Source organism: Filicampus tigris, chromosome 4 (genome assembly GCF_054856515.1).
Source record: "Filicampus tigris isolate MCC_2025a chromosome 4, RoL_Ftig_1.0, whole genome shotgun sequence".
Lineage (NCBI taxonomy): Eukaryota > Metazoa > Chordata > Actinopteri > Syngnathiformes > Syngnathidae > Filicampus > Filicampus tigris.
This window is the reverse complement of record NC_141220.1, coordinates 15763663-15784862: the sequence shown is the minus strand read 5'-3', so window position 1 is coordinate 15784862 and position 21200 is coordinate 15763663. Positions and strand designations below refer to the sequence as shown.

The 21200-nt window shown below is 41.8% G+C and overlaps 1 protein-coding gene across 2 annotated transcripts; it reads left to right on the top strand.

Moving 5' to 3' along the window:
* The first annotated feature begins 3608 nt into the window (after nucleotides 1–3608).
* synm (synemin, intermediate filament protein) lies at nucleotides 3609–12598 on the top strand. 2 transcript variants are annotated; one of them, XM_086029094.1, is made up of 5 exons: nucleotides 3609–4206; nucleotides 5656–5976; nucleotides 6983–7107; nucleotides 8442–8521; nucleotides 8598–12598. In XM_086029094.1, exons 1-5 carry the CDS (start codon nucleotides 3727–3729, stop codon nucleotides 10469–10471), a joined length of 2880 nt encoding a protein of 959 aa, XP_085885220.1. In that variant the 5' UTR covers nucleotides 3609–3726; the 3' UTR covers nucleotides 10472–12598. The 2 variants fall into 2 exon arrangements, with proteins under 2 accessions (XP_085885220.1, XP_085885221.1); XM_086029095.1 differs by lacking the exon at nucleotides 3609–4206 and adding an exon at nucleotides 4737–4814.
* The last annotated feature ends 8602 nt before the right edge of the window (nucleotides 12599–21200 follow it).

The following is a 21200-nucleotide window of genomic DNA, read 5'->3' as shown; positions in this document are numbered from 1 at the left end:
AATATCAAAAATGAGATATATTATGAGCACGTATTTTGTACATATGCACATATTTTATCCATATTTATAATAGCATTTTTGTCATACATATGGTTAGAAAGTGTGTGGTCCTATGTGGCCATTACAGTAGCATTTATGAAAATCGTGGCACCCTTCAGAGTTTAAGTTGCCCATCCCTGATTTAGACATTACGGATCCCTTTCTCAAGCAGTTAAAAAAAAAAAAAAAGTAATTACAATTACAATTTTCAGTTAGCATTTGAATATAATATAGAGTCAGTAATATTTCAATAGTCTCCGAGCTATGTCCTCTCACTTAGCTTCAATTTACTGATGGATTTTTTTTTTTCCTTTTATTTATCAATTGTGATTAACTGTATTTCAGTTTTAGCGTGCTTCGTGTTCATTAAGACAGTTGGACTGGATAAATGACCATGAGATTCAAGTAGACCACCGGGTGGCGCCATTCTCCAGTCCAGTGTGGTAACCCACTGATGCGTTCATGTGCATCCGGTAAATTCTGTAACCCAGCCTTTTAAGCGAGACAACGCTCTCGCTCACATGATGGATAATAATGATGATGATAGTCATAATGTGTCATTATTATTTCACGTGTGTTACTGCTGTATAAAGGTTTCAGGCTACTGCTAGTCATATCATACTCAAGTATAATATTAATAAATAGAAATATGACAACAAAAAACTTTTTTTTGCTTAGAGTTAGTTTTATAAATGTAAGATGTACTTTCGGATAGTTTTTGTTTTTAAAAGCACGGCGGGAGAGCAGATCCTCACAGTGCTCCCCGCCTTCTCCAGGTGGGAGAGTGAAGTGTGGAGGAGGTAGATGATGGCATCATATCGGCCCTGAAGGTCAGAGAGAGAAACTTTTACCAAAACTACAAGATTTTAAACCCTCAGATTGTGTGAAGAATCTGGGCGTCATCTTTGACTCTGTGCTCAGTTTTATTCCTCATATTAAAAATGTAACCAAGATAGGTTTCTATCACCTTAAGAACATCGCCAGAGTCCGCCCGTTTCTCTCTCAGTCTAACACGGAAGTGCTTATGCATGCTTTTATTTCCTGTCGTTTAGATTATTGTAACGCCCTGCTCTCTGGCCTCCCCAAAAAGAGTATCTTTTCTTTACAACTACTCCAGAATTCAGCAGCTCTGGTGCTGACGAGAACCAGAGGGCGGGAGCACATTACACCAGTTTTAAAATCGTTGCATTGGCTATCCGTGCGTTTCAGGATCGATTTTAAGGTACTTTTATTAGTTTATACATGTCTTAATGGTCTTGGGCCATCTTATTTATCCGATTTGCTTTTATCATACCAGCCCTCGCGGATCCTGAGGTTCTCTGTCGCAAGCCTTTTAATTATTCCAAGGGTGAGGACCAAAACGCATGGCGAGGCAGCATTCAGCCATTTTGGTCCTCAACTTTGGAATAGCCTGCCAGAGGACGTCAGGTCCGCAGAGACTGTTGATGTCTTTAAGAGGAAGCTCAAGACACACCTTTTTAGTTTGGCTTTTACCTAATTTTAAGTAATTTATCTTTTTCTTAGTTTACTGATTTTAGTTCTTCAATTATATTACTGTTGTTGTTAGCTTTTAGCTCCAGTGTTTCCTCATGGGGGGCCCTCCGCGTTGGGGGGTGGTGGCTGCCCTTCCCGCAGGGGCCGTCATCGCAGGGGCTCCTTGGGTCCGGGTGGCCGGGGGCCCCTACACTTTGTGTGGGGTCCACCCGGCTGATCCGGGTCGGGGGTCTCATAAGGCCGGGGGGGCATAAGTCAACTCTTCCTGCTTTAGCTAAGCATGTGAAGGTATAGTAGTAACCTGTTACTGTTTTAGCTGGAGGTTCAGTATGTCAGTCACAGATTTCTGTTCCAGCTGGGTGACTGAGGGTGCATCAGTCACCTGTTCCAGCTGATCACCTGGAGGCAGGGGCGGAGCCATGGGTGGGCCTGGGTGTGCACAGATTGACAGACTCCCCACCCAGTGAGATTCATGAAAAAAACTTTAACATTTTTAGTAAATTATGAAATTATTTGTGTTTTATTCAACTGAATATTAAGAATGGGATAATTGTGGTTGTGTATGGAGGATCTGAACTTTATTCGATTTGTCATTTTATTTGAATATACGATGTGTCGGGACAGGAGGATTGTGCTCAGTAAGAGAAACATTCAGGCCCACCCTGATTTTTCCAGGCCCACTCATTAGCCGCGCCCTGCCTGGAGGTATGTCAATCACTGACTTCGTTTACATGCAGTCAATATTCGGGTCAAGGTCAATAATCCGATTTCTTAGTCATTTTAGAATAACCCGTTTACATGGCTTGAGCGGATAGACACATTCAAATCACACGATTGAAACGGCGACGCATGGACGTCATGATGCAATTATATCATATATCTCCACTTGTTACTTGCTTCTGTCAATAAAACACCTATTCATGTCACCGCACGAATAAAGCAGACAGTGTGGTGTTTTACTTACTCTAGCTTTCGCCATGTTTTGTTTATCACTAAACGTATATTTCCGGTGAGTTGTGCACCAAACTGCGTGCATACCATCAATTCCTGTACTACAAACACCAAGAATCCTTGCGGTTGAGCATGCGCAGAGTGTAGCATGCATTCGGGATATTACGAAAGTCGTATACATGCACACATATTCGGGTTGGAAAGGGAATAACCCAGACATGATATTCAGAAATTTAAAAACTTGAATAAGGGCCTATCCGGGTTATTGTGTTTACATGGCTTTTAAAAACCCGAATAGTGCAAATATTCAGGTTTTAAAATATGTATTAGCTGCATGTAAACACAGTCAATGTTCCTGTACCACTAGAGCAATTTGAAGTCTGTCAGTCACCTGTCGCTGTTCCAGCTGAGTCACCAAGGGTGCATCATTCACGTATTTCTTTTTCAGCTTCCTCTTCTTTGTCTGTCCAACACGGTTCCTGTTCCACCTGAGCAACTCAGAGTATATATGTCACTAACATGTTCCTGTACCAGGTATGTCATTCACCTATTCCTTTTCCAGCTGGGTTTGGAGGTATGTCAGTTGTTTTTATCTTGTTCCTGCTAAGAGCCTGCAAATAAGTGAGTCACCTGTTGTGTTTTAGAGCCAAGAGGTTATCCCCATTCCAGGTCCAGCTGAGCGTCCAGAGGCACTTCACATGTTCGTGTTCCAGCTAGGCTCCCAGAGATATCTCAGTCATATGTTCCTGTTCCACCTTAGCAACTGGAGGCATCACAGTCACATTAATCTGTTCTATCCCAGCCCCCAGAGGTTTCAGTCACATGATTCTGTTCCACTTCAAAGTGCAAAGATATGTCTGTGGCTGTTTTTGCTTCAAGGCTGGGAGTTTCAGTCACCCGTTCCTGTGCCAGGTGGACCAGCATTCTTTTAATCGCATTGTTAGATGCACACAAAGTGTGAAATGGATGGATTGATGGAGCTAGATTGATAGATAGTTAACCACCTCATCAAAGTGCAAGTGAGTGTTCAGATGTCCGTCATTCCGTAAACGCACCGCAGCATCTGCCAGATCCTCTCCTTCAGGCAGGGCGATTCTCAGAGGCGGACACGCCCATCCAAGTGCACTTGTCAAAGGGTTAGCGAAGGCATGTGACGTCACACTTGCGCACACGGACACATTGAGAAAAGAGCTCTCGGAGACAAAACATTTTATTTGTTTGGCAACCATTTTTGACACCACAATGCTGCCTTCAAGAAGAACTTTTGAGGCCGACAAGCAGCAGCTGCAGCAGCTCAACGGCCGGCTGGCTCAGTACCTCACCAGGACGCAGCAATTGGAGCGGGAGAACGCGCGTCTCCTGGCCGAGATTAACCAGCTCAGACAGGCCCAAGTGGCGGAGAGGGAGCCGCGCTACAAGGCCGAGGTGCGCGAGCTGAGGCGGACGATGGAGCGGGTGGCGCTGGAGAAGTCCCGCGCCGAGATGGAGCGCGAGAGGCTGTGCAGAGAGTTGGAGACGGTGCGTTCGCTGTGCAGCCAGCAGAGCGACGCGTGCCGGGACATCGGCGGGGAGCTGCACGGCCGTGAGAAAGAGCTCCGGACGGCCCACCAGAACAATGCCTTGCTCCAGCAGCGGTTGGTGGAGCTGCAGAGGGAGTACGCGTTCTTGGAGGAGACGCACTGGCAGCAGATGGGACAGCTCAGACAACAAATTGACTCCCAGGTCAGTGGTAGGAAGTACTTGTACGCAACTACACATTCATCGTTACTGTACGTTAGTGCCTTTTCAGGTATCTGTACTTTAAGTGAGTGTTTGCATCGGAAGTGTAGTGTTTGCATTGGAAGTGTAGTGGTCCATGTTGCTGCATTTTATGCAATATCCAACCGATTAAACCTGGATTAAAAAATGGGTGGGAAGGGTATGTGGCGAAAAAAAGGGCCCAACAAATCATGCGAGTGACTCTCTGTGGCGACCTCTGATGGGACAAGCTGTAAGTCAAAGCAACTTCAGTATTTATTTTTGTGGGGCACGGATTGGATAATGGATGGATGGATTTAATGTATATCTATTCTCTATGTTTGACAACAAATATCTGAAGACTAATGGTACACCGATTTACAAGTCCAGTTGTTAATTGAAGACAAAATTACCTAGGCAGAGATGGGAAATCCAGGTCCAGAAAAGTAAAAACCGTGCCACAGTTATCCTTTAGCCACGGGTGCTTCTACTCAACCGGCTGGTAAACGAGCTCAGTTGAGTAGCAGCACCTGTGGCAAGGTTTTTACTTTCTGGACCTGAATTTCCTATCTCTGCTATACGTAGGTGTTAATGTGAGTGTAGATGCTTGTTTGTCTCGATCGCTGGCATCGGGGAGAAACTTTGTACTGCCATGACATCTTGAAGACATCTGACATCTTCAAGTATGAACTGACAAATAGTATAGATTTTTGAAAAAATATGAAATTTACTAAATTGTGTACCCTGTCTTTCGCCCAAGGGCAGCTGTGATAGGCTCCAGCTCACCCTGGACCATAATGTGCAATAAAAAAAATGGATGGATGATGGAAGTAAATTACATTGGGGAAACATTTATCTCTTACACCGCCTCAACCCCCTCCGCCCCCCCAAAATTAACATGTTTTTCATAAAGAAAAGTAGCACTGTACACATCCATCCATCCATTATCCGAACCGCTTATCCACACGACAAAAGAGAATGCAAAGAAATAAACTAGTTTTGTAGTGGATTCAAACCGTACGTCACACCCACGCACACTTTCGTACGTTCTTGTGTTGATGTGTGCCTAAGGGGTGTGACCTTGTGAGTGATATCAGGAATTACAGTTGTTCCTGTTGGCCATTTACTATACGTTCAGTATGTACACATTTCAGGATTAGCATTTGCTCAATGCGCTTTGTGAGTGTTTTCATTTTGTATTTATTTGTGTGTATACGGCTGTTCCCTGCAGAACTGTTTTTTCCTCTTAACTCGAGCGGTGAGGTATCTAAAGCTCACTTGAAACGAGGGAAAGTCAAAGTCAACCACAGTTGAGATCTTGATTGACAGAGATCTTGGGGTATTTTATGATGGAAAAAACGAGGGACAACAGCAAGTATACTTTTGTTCAAGTACAGAATGTGAATGTGAGTACCTTTGCCACCTCTGTCCTAGGTGAACGCCAGGGTGGTAACGCAGAGTTACCGTGGGCCTCCTCCAGCCTCCATGGAGGAGGTGCAGGAGTACGCCCGCGGGATGTCCGAGGGCTGGATGCAAACCTTAGAGATGTACCAACAGAAGGTGGAGGAGATGGAACGGGCCATCCAGGAGGACCAGGCCATGCTGGGTGACCTGCAGAGGGAGAAGATGCTACACACCTCCGAACTGGAAAAATTACACACGGATGCGGAGAAACAAGGGCAGCTGCAAATGCGTCTGGAGGAGCAACTCCTGCACATGCAGGAGAAATTCAGTCAGGATGAGGGCGAGTATCAGGTGAGGTCAACAGATTAGGTACGCATGTACAATCCAGTATAAAAGACAATAAAACGGAACAGAATACTGAAAAAGAATGTGAATTCCTTGGCCAATGACTTCTCTAATAGTAAGAGCTAATCAGGAGTCAGCCAACCTGGTGTGTGACTAGATTAGAGTTGTTGGACAAAGCCGCCCTGCCGGATTGAACAACACACAACAGTATTGAGTTTCCCATTTTCACGAAGGATTGCTCAATGTGAGCCACGCCTTCCGCAAAAGAGCTCTCACTGTAAATTATATATATATATTTTTTAGATAGCATTGAAAATGTGCAAAAAATACCCTTGTGCCAAAGGCACTGTCTTTTAAGGCAGTAATGTGAAGCTTCTGTGTGTCATCACAGTTATCAAAAGCGTGTAGCTTCATCATGGCTTGCAATTATTAAGGCTCGGACATCTCGAGGGCGTGTCCGCTAGCTACCCACATGAATAAAGATCCATGCTTGCCTGATTGCTTGCCCGCTGCCAGTCGCCGTCTGCCTCCTGAGAGTTGACACGAGAATTTGTCGTAAATCTAATCACAAAAAAAAAAGCCCTTAAATCACTACAGAGTCTTTTGGGCGGAGCATTTTAGTACTGATGTCATTTTTACATGCAAACCTTTTATATAAGTGCCAATGTTAAGCTCATCCAAGTGTCCCTTTAAGCCAATTAGATCTCAGACTGAAAAATCCCTATTAGGCAGGCTCTTAAAGATAAAGCTCTACAAGCTGGTCAATCAAATGACAACATCAGTAAGTTAACCATTTACAGTAAAAACACATTTAGATCATTGCCGTTTTGTACACAGTCTCAAGACTTGGTCGTGAGATCTGAATAAGTTCAAATCTGTTTGTTCGTGGCCAACATGTTTCTCTTCGTCATTGCAGGAAAAATCATACAGTACACAAAAGCCCCCCTCCCCCCCCCCCCCCAAAAAAAAAGCAACCCACCACTTAAGATATTATCTTTGTTGTTCTCGCCAGATGATTATTGACCAGCTGGAACGGGAACGGAACGCCATGGGGGAGGCCATCACCCAGAGGATGCAGGACCATCAGCATCTGCTGCAGGTCAAGATGGATCTGGGTATGGAGGTGGCAGCCTACAGGTGATAAGCCCTCATTATAACCTTTTCTATTTCCACGTACATTTCAAGTTGCACATATCCCATATGGCTGTGTTTGCACTGACGGAACGCATGAAACAACCCGCCTGTGCAGACACCCAAATGTAAGCGTCAAGAATGTGCAGTATAGGATACAAAGAAATATTTACAAAGCTTATCGTTGACTTGGGGTGACACTTCCCCTCTTTAAAGGAAGGTAACCCCCACATTATGCTATAATAGTTTGCTTAATGAACTTAAATAGACCATATTTAATTGTATATGCTTTTGATGTTGTTTAATTTCAACTTTACCTTTAATGTGTTTATTTGTGTTGTTTGGACAAAAGCGAGTGTCACCAATCAGTGTATTTCGATGACTTCAAGCTGGCATCGACAAGGATCTTTGCGTTTATGCTGCACTCGCATCAGCAGTTACGCATCAAATTTTTTCCTCCATTTAGAATAGGCTGATATGAGATAACATGTATTTTTTCTCTTCTTAATGCTGCCATGACGCATATCCCAATTGTGTCACATGAAGCATGCAAAGTAAATCCAGTCCTTGTCAGTCAGAAGGTGGACCGGGCCAAATGTTTTGGTGGTGGCAGTGTCACCAGACAGAATTTGCATTGGAATTTAAAGGGAAGTAAGAACAGCCCTGCATTGTTGCTGTTATTTTTACCTCAGTCTGTTGGGGAGCACTCTCCGCGAGAGCTTCTTTCTGTTATCTGCTCATGTTTGTTACTTGAAACATGGCCCAGGAATGAAGATTAAAATGCTTACAAAGTGGTATCAATTAGATTACAACAATTGGCTAGTTTTCTTTTTTTTTTTTACCGTATACAGCCAGGACTTGGATTAATAGTGTCTTCTAAGACTGTTTAGCTTTAGAGGTTTAAGATGGAAGAGCAGGAAGATGTACAACGCCTTGCACGGTAATTATCTTTGGTCTCATATTTGCTTACATGAGAAATTATGATCTGCAGAACTGTGTTGATATGCAATTGGTGAATGCTTTTGTCTTAAAAATATTAAGTGTTCCCCTCTGGTTGTTTACGGTTACTCTGAATCACCTAATTTGGGGCCTTAACATGCTAGAAATCTCACCAATTTTTGCAAGTGTACATATCCTCATGTAAATGTGCGTGTTTTAAGAGATCCAAAACACAAGCCCCCAAAAACTCACTCAATGGTACCACCTGGAAACTTTGAAAAAAAATTGCCCGTGATATCTAATACAGGCGGATTTCAAAGTTTCGCCATATAAAAGGGGTGTGTGGTACAAGGTCTTGTTCATTGCTACTTGTAGATTTAACTATCCTTGTGTTTGTCTAGAGCGCTGTTGGAAGGTGAGAGAGTTGGGCTTCAAGATGCTCACAGAAGGATGAGCGAACACCAGAGGGAAAGGATCATAGGTAAAAGTCTGAACGTGCTGTCCTAATTTTAAAATTAAACACATTATGAATAAATGTCACTCATGAATTCTTTCAGATATCAAGATGCCCGGCCAACCCTATGCTCCAAGAACTTCCACCACAACCAGACAGCATATGGCCGTCAGATTCACACCATCAACGTCTATTTTGAGAAGATCTCCCGTAGCTCCCACAGGGTCTAGAAGTCCCTCCAGGGTCATTCCAATTTCTCGTACTGGTCAGCATCAAAGTCCAGCCTCCAGAAGGGACATGATCTCATTCACCAAATCCCGGGCTGCCACTTCTTCTGTTCCCGAAGATAAAGAAATAATCCAGAGTAGCTCATCGTCATCAAAGCAAATAAAGAAAACTGAACACCTCTCTAAGGTACAGAACCAAAACAGTTCCACAAAGTCCTCCGCTGAGACCCCATCAGGTAGAGTGCTATCACCACCAAGGAGGATCCTCAACACAAAACTAGAGATGGAAAGGAGCATGGAAGGAGAAGATGAAGCAGATAAAGGAAATCTATGTGAAAGTAAGTCTAAGGATGAAGGCAAAATCAAGTCCACAGTTGAGTCAAGTCAGAGAAAGGCTTTAGACAGTGTGTCTGTTGAGGAGATCATTGAGACGGTGATCAAACCAGCCGGTTTGGAAGCCAAGGTTTGCTCCTCTGGAGAATCAAAGATTACCTATCACGTGGAGAAAACCGAACAGGGGGACGGCTCGATGAAGACTCAGATTGTGTTGCAGTCTAAGGTGGAGGAGGAAGTGGATGTTTCAGAGGAATCTGCCCTCGATCAGCTGTTGAGCCAAGGTGTGAAGACGGTAACTCTGGAGGACATTGAGGACACAGCAACAGGAAGCATGATCAGGAACCTGCTCAGTGGCCTACAGGGGGAAGGGAAGCTGCAAAATAAATCTGTCAATGTGGAAATTATTGAGCAGCCAGTAGAGTCTTACGATGAAGATGCTAATGAGAAGTCCAGATCTTGTTCTTATGAGCCCTCTGCATACTTCCAAATTGAGGAGGTGGAAGAAGACCAAGATATGCAAGTTGAGAAGAGCAGTGATGATGCAATTAAAAGGTCGACAGGATCTGGATCTGTTCAGGTTCAGGAGGAGAGTGAGTCTTTATATTTCACCCATGATCAAGAGCCCGCTGAGTATTTTGTGTCCACACCAGACGATAATCTCTCGGAACCTGAGGAGGGTTGCAGCATTACCTCATACGGTCATTATGGCATGGTGGATGACTTGTCTGATGAGAGGTATTATCAAGATGACAGACTTCCACAAACCAGAACCATCCTTGAAGAAAATGATGAGTACAGGGTTATGTCAGATCGGCCTTTTCTCAAAGAGAACATTCCCGAGTGCATTATCGAAGAGGAGATCCGTGTTTCCCCCATAGTCCAGGAGTCAATGCTCGAGTTCCTGCGAGAGGACTCATTGGAGCCCAAAGAGCAATTGAGGGGAGCTTTGGAGAAGTTACAAGGCTCTGTGTCAGCCCCACTGAGGGAGGAGTTGGCTTTCCTCACTAAAGTAAGCAGTGAAAGTCCACAGAACGTCGCAGTTGACATCAAAAAAGTGCAGCAGTCAAGTGGCAGCGGAACCACAACCATTGTTGCGGAGCTGAACGTCTCGCAAACACTGGAGGACTCTGGGCTGCTGGATGACGACAATTTATCGGAGGAACAGATCATGGCCGCATTGAGGTCTTCCAACCTTGGGAGTGCCTTGCAGGGAGGAGCTGGAGAAGGATACAGCTTCAGGATCTCCAAAGAACAGCATGTCGTGTTCTCTGATGATTTTGACATTGCGAGAGAAGGCGAGTCTTCGTCCCTTGTCACAGAGAAACGAATCGAACTGGGGCCATCTGAGAGGTCGCTTTCCATTCAGATGGAGGGACACAGCAGCCATACTGACACAAGCGCAGATCAAGATTGAATGAAACATTCTCTTGGGAAATTGAAAAGCCCCACAGTTGATCCAGAATATTGTATTTATCAATGTATGCATTGATTCCAAGTGCAAGTGTAGATTCACCGCATAGTGTCAACTCTTCAATGCCAGTAACCTTGTGGGGATTTGACATTTGCCCGTAGCTGCGTATGGAGGTATTTTATCAGTGGTCACATTATAGATTTATGTCCTTTATAGTCTTTCAGGGATTATTCCTCAAATTTCAAATTAAGAACTCTATGGATTTTAATGACAACATAACCCGAGAGGTAGCTGAGCTCAAAATGTCAATTTGTAGATGTATGGTCAAGCTCTCTTCAGAGCATAAATTTCATCCACGACTGATTTAGAAAAGATCCCTGTTGATTTTGAATGACATTTAACATGAGTGTGGAATATTTACTTTTCTGTTGTGTCCATAGTCCATACTATCCTGATGTCTATCAACACTATTGGTTTTCAATTATGTTCCATTTTATTTTCTCAATATATTGTAGCCTGAATCCTAACAGTAGATTATCTATGAATAGAAAGTTATGCAATTTATTCCCACACTGCTGATCTGTGATTGATTCGTGAGGACTGTAAGATACTGTCTTTCAGAGCACATTTCGGGACATACTAGGGAAAGTTGATTACTTAATTGCTTGTATGAAAATAATTTGGTCTCTGGAGTGACTGGCCAAGTAAATCTTTTGTGAGGTGCCGGTTTCCCAATATATTTTTGCCGTTCCTTTATGTGTGTTTGTGTGTTTAGTCCACTGCTTGTGCCACATGCACGCATCAACACACTAATTGACAACTTTAATTTGGCATTTTAGTGATAAAGTGTTGGGCCCCCGAGTGAAACTTCAATCTATGCTTTGATTGTCTTTGCTTTTACACTCTGGGCTCAACAAGTTGCTACTCCCTAGCTCTATGAAAGCCATCCACTTGTTGACAGACTCCACAGTTGTCGGTGGGCGGGGCGGGGGGTGTAATAGAAGTGGCAGGATGACTTCAGTGAAGCTAGTGAGAGAGGGTTTAAAGTGTGTTGTAATCCTTGATTGAGGTATTTTGATGAAAGCATGTCACAAACATGTTACAAAGACCTGTGGGCACTGTCTTAAATTGTATGAAACAAAAAAACTTAAGCGTTACTAATGTCTCTAACACTGAATGCATGTGTTGTATATCACTGCACTTACAGTTTAGTTGAGATATACCAATTAATACTAATATTTTCACAGAATGATAGTTACTATTTTATCTTTTCAAGTAGTTTAAAGAAATGGAGTATAGTTCTGGTGAATGGTAAAAAAAAAACCAAAAAAACAAAGACACGTTATAGCTGATATGTGTCTGTCTGCTTTTGGTTGTCACTATTTGTCCTAACCTTTAACTGTGCTGGTTTAATATGTTGGTTGTGCCATTCACAGCATCGAGTCACTCAACTTTCACAACTATTTGTGCCAGGTGTAGGTGCCATGTGCACTATTTGCAGGTTGGTGTCTTATATACTTGTTAAGTTTTCCTTTGAGTTATCTTTGTCAGGAAATGTGACTCATTCAGAATGAAAAAGAAAGCCATAATAACAATGTCACAAAGAGGAAACGGTGGCGGTTTCTGGACACTGTTCACTTGACACTTTGTGCTATCTGTGCTGGCTGGACGGATCCTTACATAAGAGAGTGTGTTCATTACAGATGACTATTTTTGTATCGGCTTAGCAGCGCTGACCGGTCACAAGGTTTTGTTGTGTTGTGTACACCTTGAAAGGTCAAGTAATGTCCCCAAAAGGTATGGTTTGTGTTTATTTCCTGTTTTAAGTTGACACACACAACATATTTAAACATGATTTGAATCAGTGCTTTAAATGGTTTGCTGATACAATACAGTAGCCTCTTTGAATCAAACCAAAACATAGAGATTATGTATTAGTGTCATTCCATAGCAACTCAACATTAAGAAAATCAATGCTTAAGGGCTGTTAAATGAGCCCATTCTTTAAAAATCAGCATGTCTCATATTGACATAATGGTAAACATGTTGCAATTACTTTTATTTATTAAGATATTATTTGACTTAATACACATTTCCACTTAATAAAAATACTGTGGTATGTTTTCAGAACGTTTGTTTGTATTTTTTTTCCTACAGTTTAATAGATTTCTTTTTACATCATCCAAATTCAAGTCATTAAAAATGAACCAGAGAACTCAAAATACAATTGTATTTGTTGTAAAATATAGACACAAATTCTGTGGGTTTACACCAAGATTAATTTTTACTTTCTTCTTAACAACAACCTTGGTCTCCAGGGTACTCAAATTAAAAATAAAACAGTGAAATATGAGCATTGTGAGTCATATTCAGAAGGGAATAAACAGTTACAAAGATTATGGGAATGTACTAAACGTCCCATAAATAACCACTGTAGCACTTCAGAAAACACTTGTGTTCTCCTCTTTGGTCAAGAAGAGAGCGCAACGGGATTATAAAAAAACACAGATTTTAAATCACTAGATTATTTTTAGTGGAAAAACGTATTGAAGCATGAAAAGGGACATAGCTAATTTTTCCTCTGCTCTGGGCAAACATTGTGTAATCTGGATTGGCTCCATCTGGCCTCTTGGATGTTTTCACCGTTGCTAGGGTTGATGTAATGGAAGGCCCTTTTTCGGCTGCACAACGCGGGAAGAGGAGGGGAAATGTCAGCATGTGTGTATGTATGTAGACTAGTTTCATTGTTCGTTTTTTGTATCACTTTGTATCCTTTGGAAAAGGAACTTTGTGTGCTGATAGTGACATGTCAGCAGGAGTGAAAGAGAGTCCAGGCATATTTCCTCTTTGTCAGTGTTAAAAAATGTCCCGTCAAGCATAGTAATGAGAGAGTACTGCCTGTCATACTCAGGACCCTCTACTTGGATGCAATAACAAACCTCCATAGCAACGGGGCACAATTTACTCACTGACTCATCCAGGCATGTGGCCACGAGAGGGAAATTGTGTAGAATTTCTTGATGTGTGTAAGAAACACAAATACAGAAAACAAGTCATTATATTATTCTAAATGTGAAAAAGAAGAAGATGACTGAATCCAGCGGTTTGTCTTAAAGGTAAAGAAACCTAACACCTTTTGCCAAGGGCGGTAGGAAGGACAGTAATGGCATTCCACACTAATTGGTGTCAGTGTCTCTCTAATGCACACTTTGCACAGTAGTTAGCCTTTAACTTTCTAAAAGGGTGTTGTGCCATCTGTTTGGCTTCCTCCAGGTTGGAGAAATACAAAGTCACCCTGTATGATATTTTACACCAGGGAGGGCTACGTTGCCCACTGCAAGCTTCCGAGATTAGCTTGTGACTCTGATAGCACTCCTTTAGAGAGGTTGGTAGAAATAGATTATCTCCATATCACAATATGACGATGTACTTTAAATAGGGGGGAAATTGTCAGGGCAAGTGAAACCTTTTCTCATGCCTCAAAGAAGGAATTTTAATATATGTATATATATGTACCATATAATTATTTACAATAGAAGAAATAAATAGATATTTGAAAGTTAAAAAAAAACAAAAAAACATCCAGAATTCTTGATGTCACTGCTTTTATCCAATCAGATTTCAGCACTTTTGTTGTCGGGTAAAACAAATATTGCCACCATCTTGGTCCAGACGCCAAGGCAAAAATATACGGGGCCTTCTATCTCTTCTCCATTAAAGCAAGAAACTGTGGAAGCAACACTGTTTGTATGAATAATGAATAACTGACCTTAAATGGAGCTCAGCCAATATAGCCTGACGGTCATCCTTTTGTGTTGCAGCTTGGCCCAAACACAGTGGTGAGCAGTTGACATATTGTACAGTTTATTTTGTATCTTGTGATTGCATTCTCATTATGTGTAACATATAGTGACTTGTTAATCATTTCTTGATGTGATTCCCGAGAACAGATCATAGATTTGACACTGGATTATAAACAGATCCAGCTGTTTGGTTACCATAACAACATGTTATTAAATCAAACATATAGGAAGACAACATAGAACTCCTAATGAAGTCCTTGTGCATGTCACTCAGGTCTGCCACATATCAGTGAATATAGACACACTATTGTGCTGCTGTAGTGGGGATGAGGGAAGACTTGATGAAGATGTGAGGCCCCTCTTAACGCCTGAGGCTATGACTCACGGCAATGGCATGAAACAAGTGAGCTCACATACGGTATCATCAACACTGCTTGATAGGGGAAAACTCTTGTTTGTACTGCGTATGATGTGTTGATGGCTTATCCCGGCCTAGTTGGGGCTGCATTTAAAAAACAAAAAAACAAAACAGCACCCTCTCTCTGTGAAAATGCATGCCTTGACTAAGCGGACCAGCGAGTCAGGGTGACTCCTTGACTCCATTACCATTTGCAAGGACACAGAATCCATCAGGCAACGTCTTCAAGTCTTGTAATGGATTCTAAATTTAATACAGAGGTCCTGCCAAGGAGGCTGCCTATCTCACAGGGGGCACCACTATAATACTGTACTACAGTACTGACACAAAACAGTACTGTACATAGCAACATATCAACAACACACCTTTTAGTACTCGACCAGTTCGGGGTGTAGTCTGCCTTCGCCCATTGACGGCTGGGATAGGCTCCAGCAACTCCCTGCGACCCTATATAGGATAAGCGGTTTGGAAGATGACATAACATGACATGACCTTTTAGTACTACTAAAAGAACTCAAAGTAATTGCAACGATGACTCCGTTACTCAACAACCTAGAGTTGGTTGTGATCATTTCAGTGCTTGGCGAATAGTGCTCTCCTGGAAGAAACAGTGAAATACCTATCTCGTGAGGCTGACCGTGTCAAAACCCCTGAAGCATGAGGTTTAATGTTTTGGGCCAAATCTGCTTATTGTTCCAGGCTTTGGAGTTAAAATTCCCCTCCATCATGTGCACTGTTAGTTTTAGATTAGATTCAACGTTATGCCAAATTCTTACTCATCTGTTGATGAAAATCGACGCATTCAGTACAGTCGTCTTCAGTTTGTTTTAATACTTTTTCTTTCCAAAAATACATTACTGTCGTCCCCTAGTGGTCAAAAATCTCAATTCAAGTCTTAATGTCAGTCAGACGCAGTTTGAGTCATGTTGTTTAATTTACAGGATGCTATATTTCCCCTTAAAATACACCCATATTACCCCAAATTAGGACGACGTTTTAGTTAACATATTTTTGTTCAATTAAAATGGATGGATCTAAATTCTACCTGTTTGTCGTTCGACGATGATGTAGGCTGTGTGTTGTAATATTCCCAAACAACCTCAAGATGTCAGTATACTACAAGTGTTTTTGTACGGTACCAACTTGAGAAATGGGGAATGGTGATGCCTTTTTAAGCAATACACTACATAGTGTCGGGATGACCTGCGTATGGCAGTGTTTCACTGTACTTTGAGCCAAAGCACATTGGAAAAATCTCACAGCACACCACAAACAAGCCACAAAACATTTATACACCAAAAATGATGATTTTCTTGTCTGAGTTTACTCAAATACTTATTTAGAGTGAAATATGGACTTAATTGTTCTCCCTGTCACTATACATCACTGACATAAATAGATGAATACATATAAATTTGTAGCAAATAAGTAGTTATTTCTGGACCAATTAAGTGAACTAGGATAATTTCTCGCAGCACACCTTGTTATCTGTCATGGCACACTGAAGTGCCTCGGCACAGTGGTTGTGGTTCATGGGCATATCAAAATGCATTACATGTATTTACAATCTGTCATAAGGTGAAAAGCAGAAAGAAAGAAAATGAACCTGAAAGATAATTTTTTGAAAATTTACATACAAATCAGCATACCTCTTCACTCAATTAATTCTAAAATTGAATAGCAAGTGCCATATCTTTCGGACTATAAGTCACTCTCGAGCATAAGTTGTACCAGTCAAAAAATGCACCATGATGAAGAAAAAAAACATATTTAAGTCACTCTGTAAGTCACTTTTTTTGGGGGGGGGGAATTTATTTTTACAAAGAACGATACCAAGAACAGTGGAGCTTGGACTCTTTGGTTGTGGGTGTGTACATAAATACAGAGCATTGTTCAAATGTGCCATTCGGTTATTCAGAATGCCCCAAAAAGTGAATTTCCAAAATACACACCGTTTTGACTGCAGCAAAACGAGTTCTGGTCGGCCGAAAGTTCCGCTCCTTACTATTCAAAAGTTTCGTTTTAGTTTAAAATGGCTTACCTTAACTAGAATCCCACATCACTTTGTGGCCCAAGGTGGAACCCTGGTCAGTTATTGCACCTTTTGATTCTGTAAATCCTTGTTGTGGCACAAGGAAGTCGCATGCATGCTAAAGTAACGTCACACATACGTTGCCATGACCAAAGATAGACCGAACTCAAATTATAATATGTACAATACGCATATACCTCGCACCTGAATATAAGTCACGGGATCAGCCAACCTAAGTTGAGAAGTATTTATTAAATGTCTCCAATTTTGTAGCCATGAAAGTGAAAAGTAAAGTTAGTAGCTTTAATGCCTGAATGCTGTATTTAACGCAGATAAATTGCCACGTTCGCACCATTCTATCCTTTCACAAGCATAAATTCTTCAAGCCACTAGGAAGAGGAAATGTACATAGCGCCACACATCAATGCCAAATAAACAAGAAGTTATGCCTCTGTGGCTACTTTGAGAAATTGGACTCCGGAGACGGTTTTCTTGGTAAATGTATTCTATATTAGTCTAGCAGTGTGTCTGTCGCCACTTTTCAACTTGCCCCCATCATGCGCAAGACTGCCTAAGATAACTTCTTACGGCTCCTTGCCGTCGGTTGATTCTGGCAGGCCATGAGAGGAGCCGCTTATTTGTTTGTTTGTCCCGTGAGCTTTTGGCCAGCCATTGAGGCCGGCCATTGAGGCCCGCTTGGCCACGCTCCCTACCGGGCCGTCTATTCCTGCAACCCAAGTGGCTGGTAATGAAGCTGCTCGGGTTGGCATGCGCCCTGGGCAAACGCAGGCCTGATCAGACCCCTTCTTCTTCTGCCTTGGCAGCCGCACAGCTCTTTGCTCCCTCTGGCTTCCTAATTTAGTAACGGTGGGTAAAAATATGTGCTAACGAACAAGGTCTGGTATGTCAGGCTGGCGTCCAGAGACGACGGAAGCGGAGGGGGCGAGGAAAACAGAGCGGTGGGTGGGGGTTCACAGCAGGCCCTCAGTGACAGGGCTTAAAGTCTCAGGCCTCTCAGACATTTGTGTGTGTTTGGTGTGCACTTGTGGACAATCAGGGGATGTGTGGGGGTGGAGGCTGATGGGTTAAAGGAAAGCACTTAACATTTGTCACACTGGCCAAAGTGAATTCTGAGGCTTCCAATCACGCGCATGTTTTTCTCCAGAGAAATACAAACGCGCAGCGGTTGAACGTCCAGGCTTCAGCGATCACTGGAAAGCGAGGTACACACGTACTGGTAATGCACCCCACGCTCCCTTTTTGAGTGAAGTCACTCAGCAATCCACAATTTTTTGCTTTCTCTTAAAGATGATTCTGGGTAATTATCCTGTGGCATCTTGTGTGTAAGAGAGATTTTTTCCCTCCACTGATTTGCTGGGAAAACAGTCGTAAAGAAGGCCTCAAGTAGGGAACATGTTGACCGACAATCGGCCTGAATTTTTTTTTTTTTTCCATGACAAAAAGAAAGAAAAAAGGAAAATCGAAACTCAACTCATGAAGTGGGTCCGTTTAATGTTGAAGTGTCACAAGATATTCTGTGATTTTACATAACGTCACTTACAATAATGTTTTGACCTTGAGATTTAGATTCCCCTGTTGCTGTCCCTCCTACTGTATATCCAATTGCTTAACTTACTTTCGTGATGTTTTTTTTTTTTTTAATGAATTGAATCAAAAATATTATTGGAATCAAATAACACAATTTGTCCTTGCATTTTGTTTATCATTTTGCTGTATTTTGTAGTTCAAAGACAGAGGCAACTTGGCATCTGATGGCTATATCCACCAGACTCTGTTCATCTTCATCTGTTCTACAAAGTATACTGCCTCCCAGTGTTTAGACTGAGACACCCCAAAACTGAAATGACTTGAGTAACAAGCTACAAGCTGTATTCTTATCAAAATTGCAAGACTATAGTATTATCAAGTGCTGGTACTCTTTATTGGCGAGTACACAAGCGTAAATAGAATACTTGTACTAGGCCTGAAAAAAGTGGTATTGGTGAATCCCTGTAACAAACCACAGCAATGGCACAGTTGTTTACCATTTCATTTTGAACACGGTATAGAAGCCGATAACATAATAACAGCCCATAATATAGTAACGGCCCAACATTTGCCCATTTTTAAATGTAATAGGCCCATAACATAATAACTAATAACTGACCAATAATGTAATAAAAATCCTGAATCTATAATGTAATAACTTTTTGCCAATAACGTAATAACTTATGACGTAATTGGATGATTATTATATTATTGGTCTGTTAAAAAAAAAATCTTTGGCAATGGTCAAATCCTTAATGCAGATTTTGTTTCTTCAAGACCAACATTTGATACATGATATGCCATTGTATATTTTTGTAAATGTGCTTCCACTACATTTTGAGATAGCTTGCAAGGCTAAGAGCAGCAGAAAGCATTCGAGATCATGCTATCCGTCAAGTTAAATAGACAAATACATGGAGAGGGAGAGCAAAAGAGACAGACAGACAGAGAGAATATGCATTTTCAACAAAAATTTAAATGAATGATTTTAGTGTAAAAAAATGTTTATTTTTATTTTTTTTACTAGGCCAACATATTGGCCAAAAGTTATTATGTTATAGGTCAGGATTTTTCGTACATTATTGGTCATTATGTTATCGGCTTCTACAGACGGCGAGAAGCTAAATAATCTGGTTTGAATTCCAAAGTAATCAGTAAATCAAGACTGGCATTTTACTCTTTATTCCATTCTTTTTTTCATCATTTTAACACACAACAAAGGTTGTGTGCTTTGTATGTTTGGGTGTGTGTGTGGGTGTGTGTGTATGTGCGAGTGCTGATATACTGGCGGATATATGTCTTTGGGTGTGTGTTTGCGGGTCTTCCTTTTATGTTGTGTTTTGGACATTTTTATTGGACAGCACTTTGAGTTGCATTTTTTTTGTAACTTAGAGTTGCAGTCGTTATAATATCCCATTCAAGTCTGTCACTGTTATTTGTTAAAACCACACACCCACGTCAAGAATTTGTACAGCTGTTGCCACTTCCTGTGTAAAGCACCCACCCCATACACGCACACACAAACACTTTTTCAATCATGAACATGACCACCATGAACATTATGGTTTTTAATATTTCCTCTGTATTAGGGACAAAATACTTCAGGGGTTGGGGATAAACCTTGAGAACATTTCAAATGGTTAGTAGCAAGGTTAGGCATTAAGAATCGAGTTGAAACGGGAATAACATTATGGAATCGTTTTGACTTTAGAATGTCGGTGCATAGTTCGCCGTGCGGAAGCAATCAAACATGAACTGCTGCCCAGATCTGATCATTGTATGATTCCTTAACTTCAGAGTCTGAAAAGAAAACAGACGAGAAAATTCAATCGACTTGTGTGAGTCCTTATTTACATTGGATACCTTCTTGAAAGATAAAACGAACACGCATTGAGTCAGTAGTTGTTTTGTAAATTGCTAATTGGGCTTATGGCCTCGAGACCTGCAAAACATTCCAACACCCTCCATAATGTTGTTCTGTTTTCCTGTTTTTCGTATCTGAACATTTTTAAGCATGTAATGCTGTTTCGGAGAGGCGGAAACAAAGCTAGCCATAAGAGCCAGGCACCCATCCTTTTTTCCCAGTCCACTGAGGCTGTCCAAAACAAAGACACACTGTAGTCAAAGCACGATAAGATAAGCTTCTCTTTCCATCCCGCGGCATCTTTCCATGCCAGTGCTAGTGTGAAACAATAGTGTTGCACTCACACAGAATTGTTCTCTGCTGAGGCAAAGACTCCCTGTGGCTTAGACTTGCGTCTATCCCTCTCCAAACCTTGGCCTAATTTGAGGCGTACGCGGGAAACAAATCTGCAATTGTTTCGCCCCTAATGCTTCTTCTCGCCTTTCTATTGAGTGTCAAAATCAAAGATTAGCAGGCGCTTTGGAGGTGATGTTCCATTCTTTGTTCAGACAATGGTACGCTAAACCAATAACTGTTTTGTGTGCTGACAGCATGTACACTGCCTCATAATTGAAGTTTTAGCTTTGCATTGTGGCGGCAGGCGCTTTATCTCTTTCAGCACTTAAGCGACTGGAACACGGATCAACAACTACTCACCACACCACGTTTACAAGCTGATTTTTCTTTGTCCCAGCAAGTAAAAACACAAATGCAGCAAAAATGCGGAAACATTTCCATGGATAAGACTCTAACTGATAAGACAGACACCGGAGCCTTGAATTTCTGCCAAGGAGGGTTTGCTTTTAGGTGATTTCCACAAACGCCACAATAATATTGCTGAAGGTGAGTCGTGGCTACAACATATTGTGAAAGCTGATCTGTATCATAAATCATTAAAGTTTTTAGTGGCCCGATTTTGACGTTCAAAGGATAGGTGGTCAGGGCCTGCCACACCAGTGTGCAAGGGAAAAGAGATTGCAACCATAGTGTGAAGTTTAACTCATTGGCCATGCCCCCTTTGTGTCGAA

Excerpts from the sequence above, each read along its gene's own strand:
- synm (XM_086029094.1), top strand. The coding sequence starts at position 3,727 with ATGCTGCCTTCAAGAAGAACTTTTGAGGCCGACAAGCAGCAGCTGCAG. Across the intron at positions 4,207-5,655 it reads GACAACAAATTGACTCCCAG|GTGAACGCCAGGGTGGTAAC; the intron begins GTCAGTGGTAGG and ends CCTCTGTCCTAG. Across the intron at positions 5,977-6,982 it reads AGGATGAGGGCGAGTATCAG|ATGATTATTGACCAGCTGGA; the intron begins GTGAGGTCAACA and ends TGTTCTCGCCAG.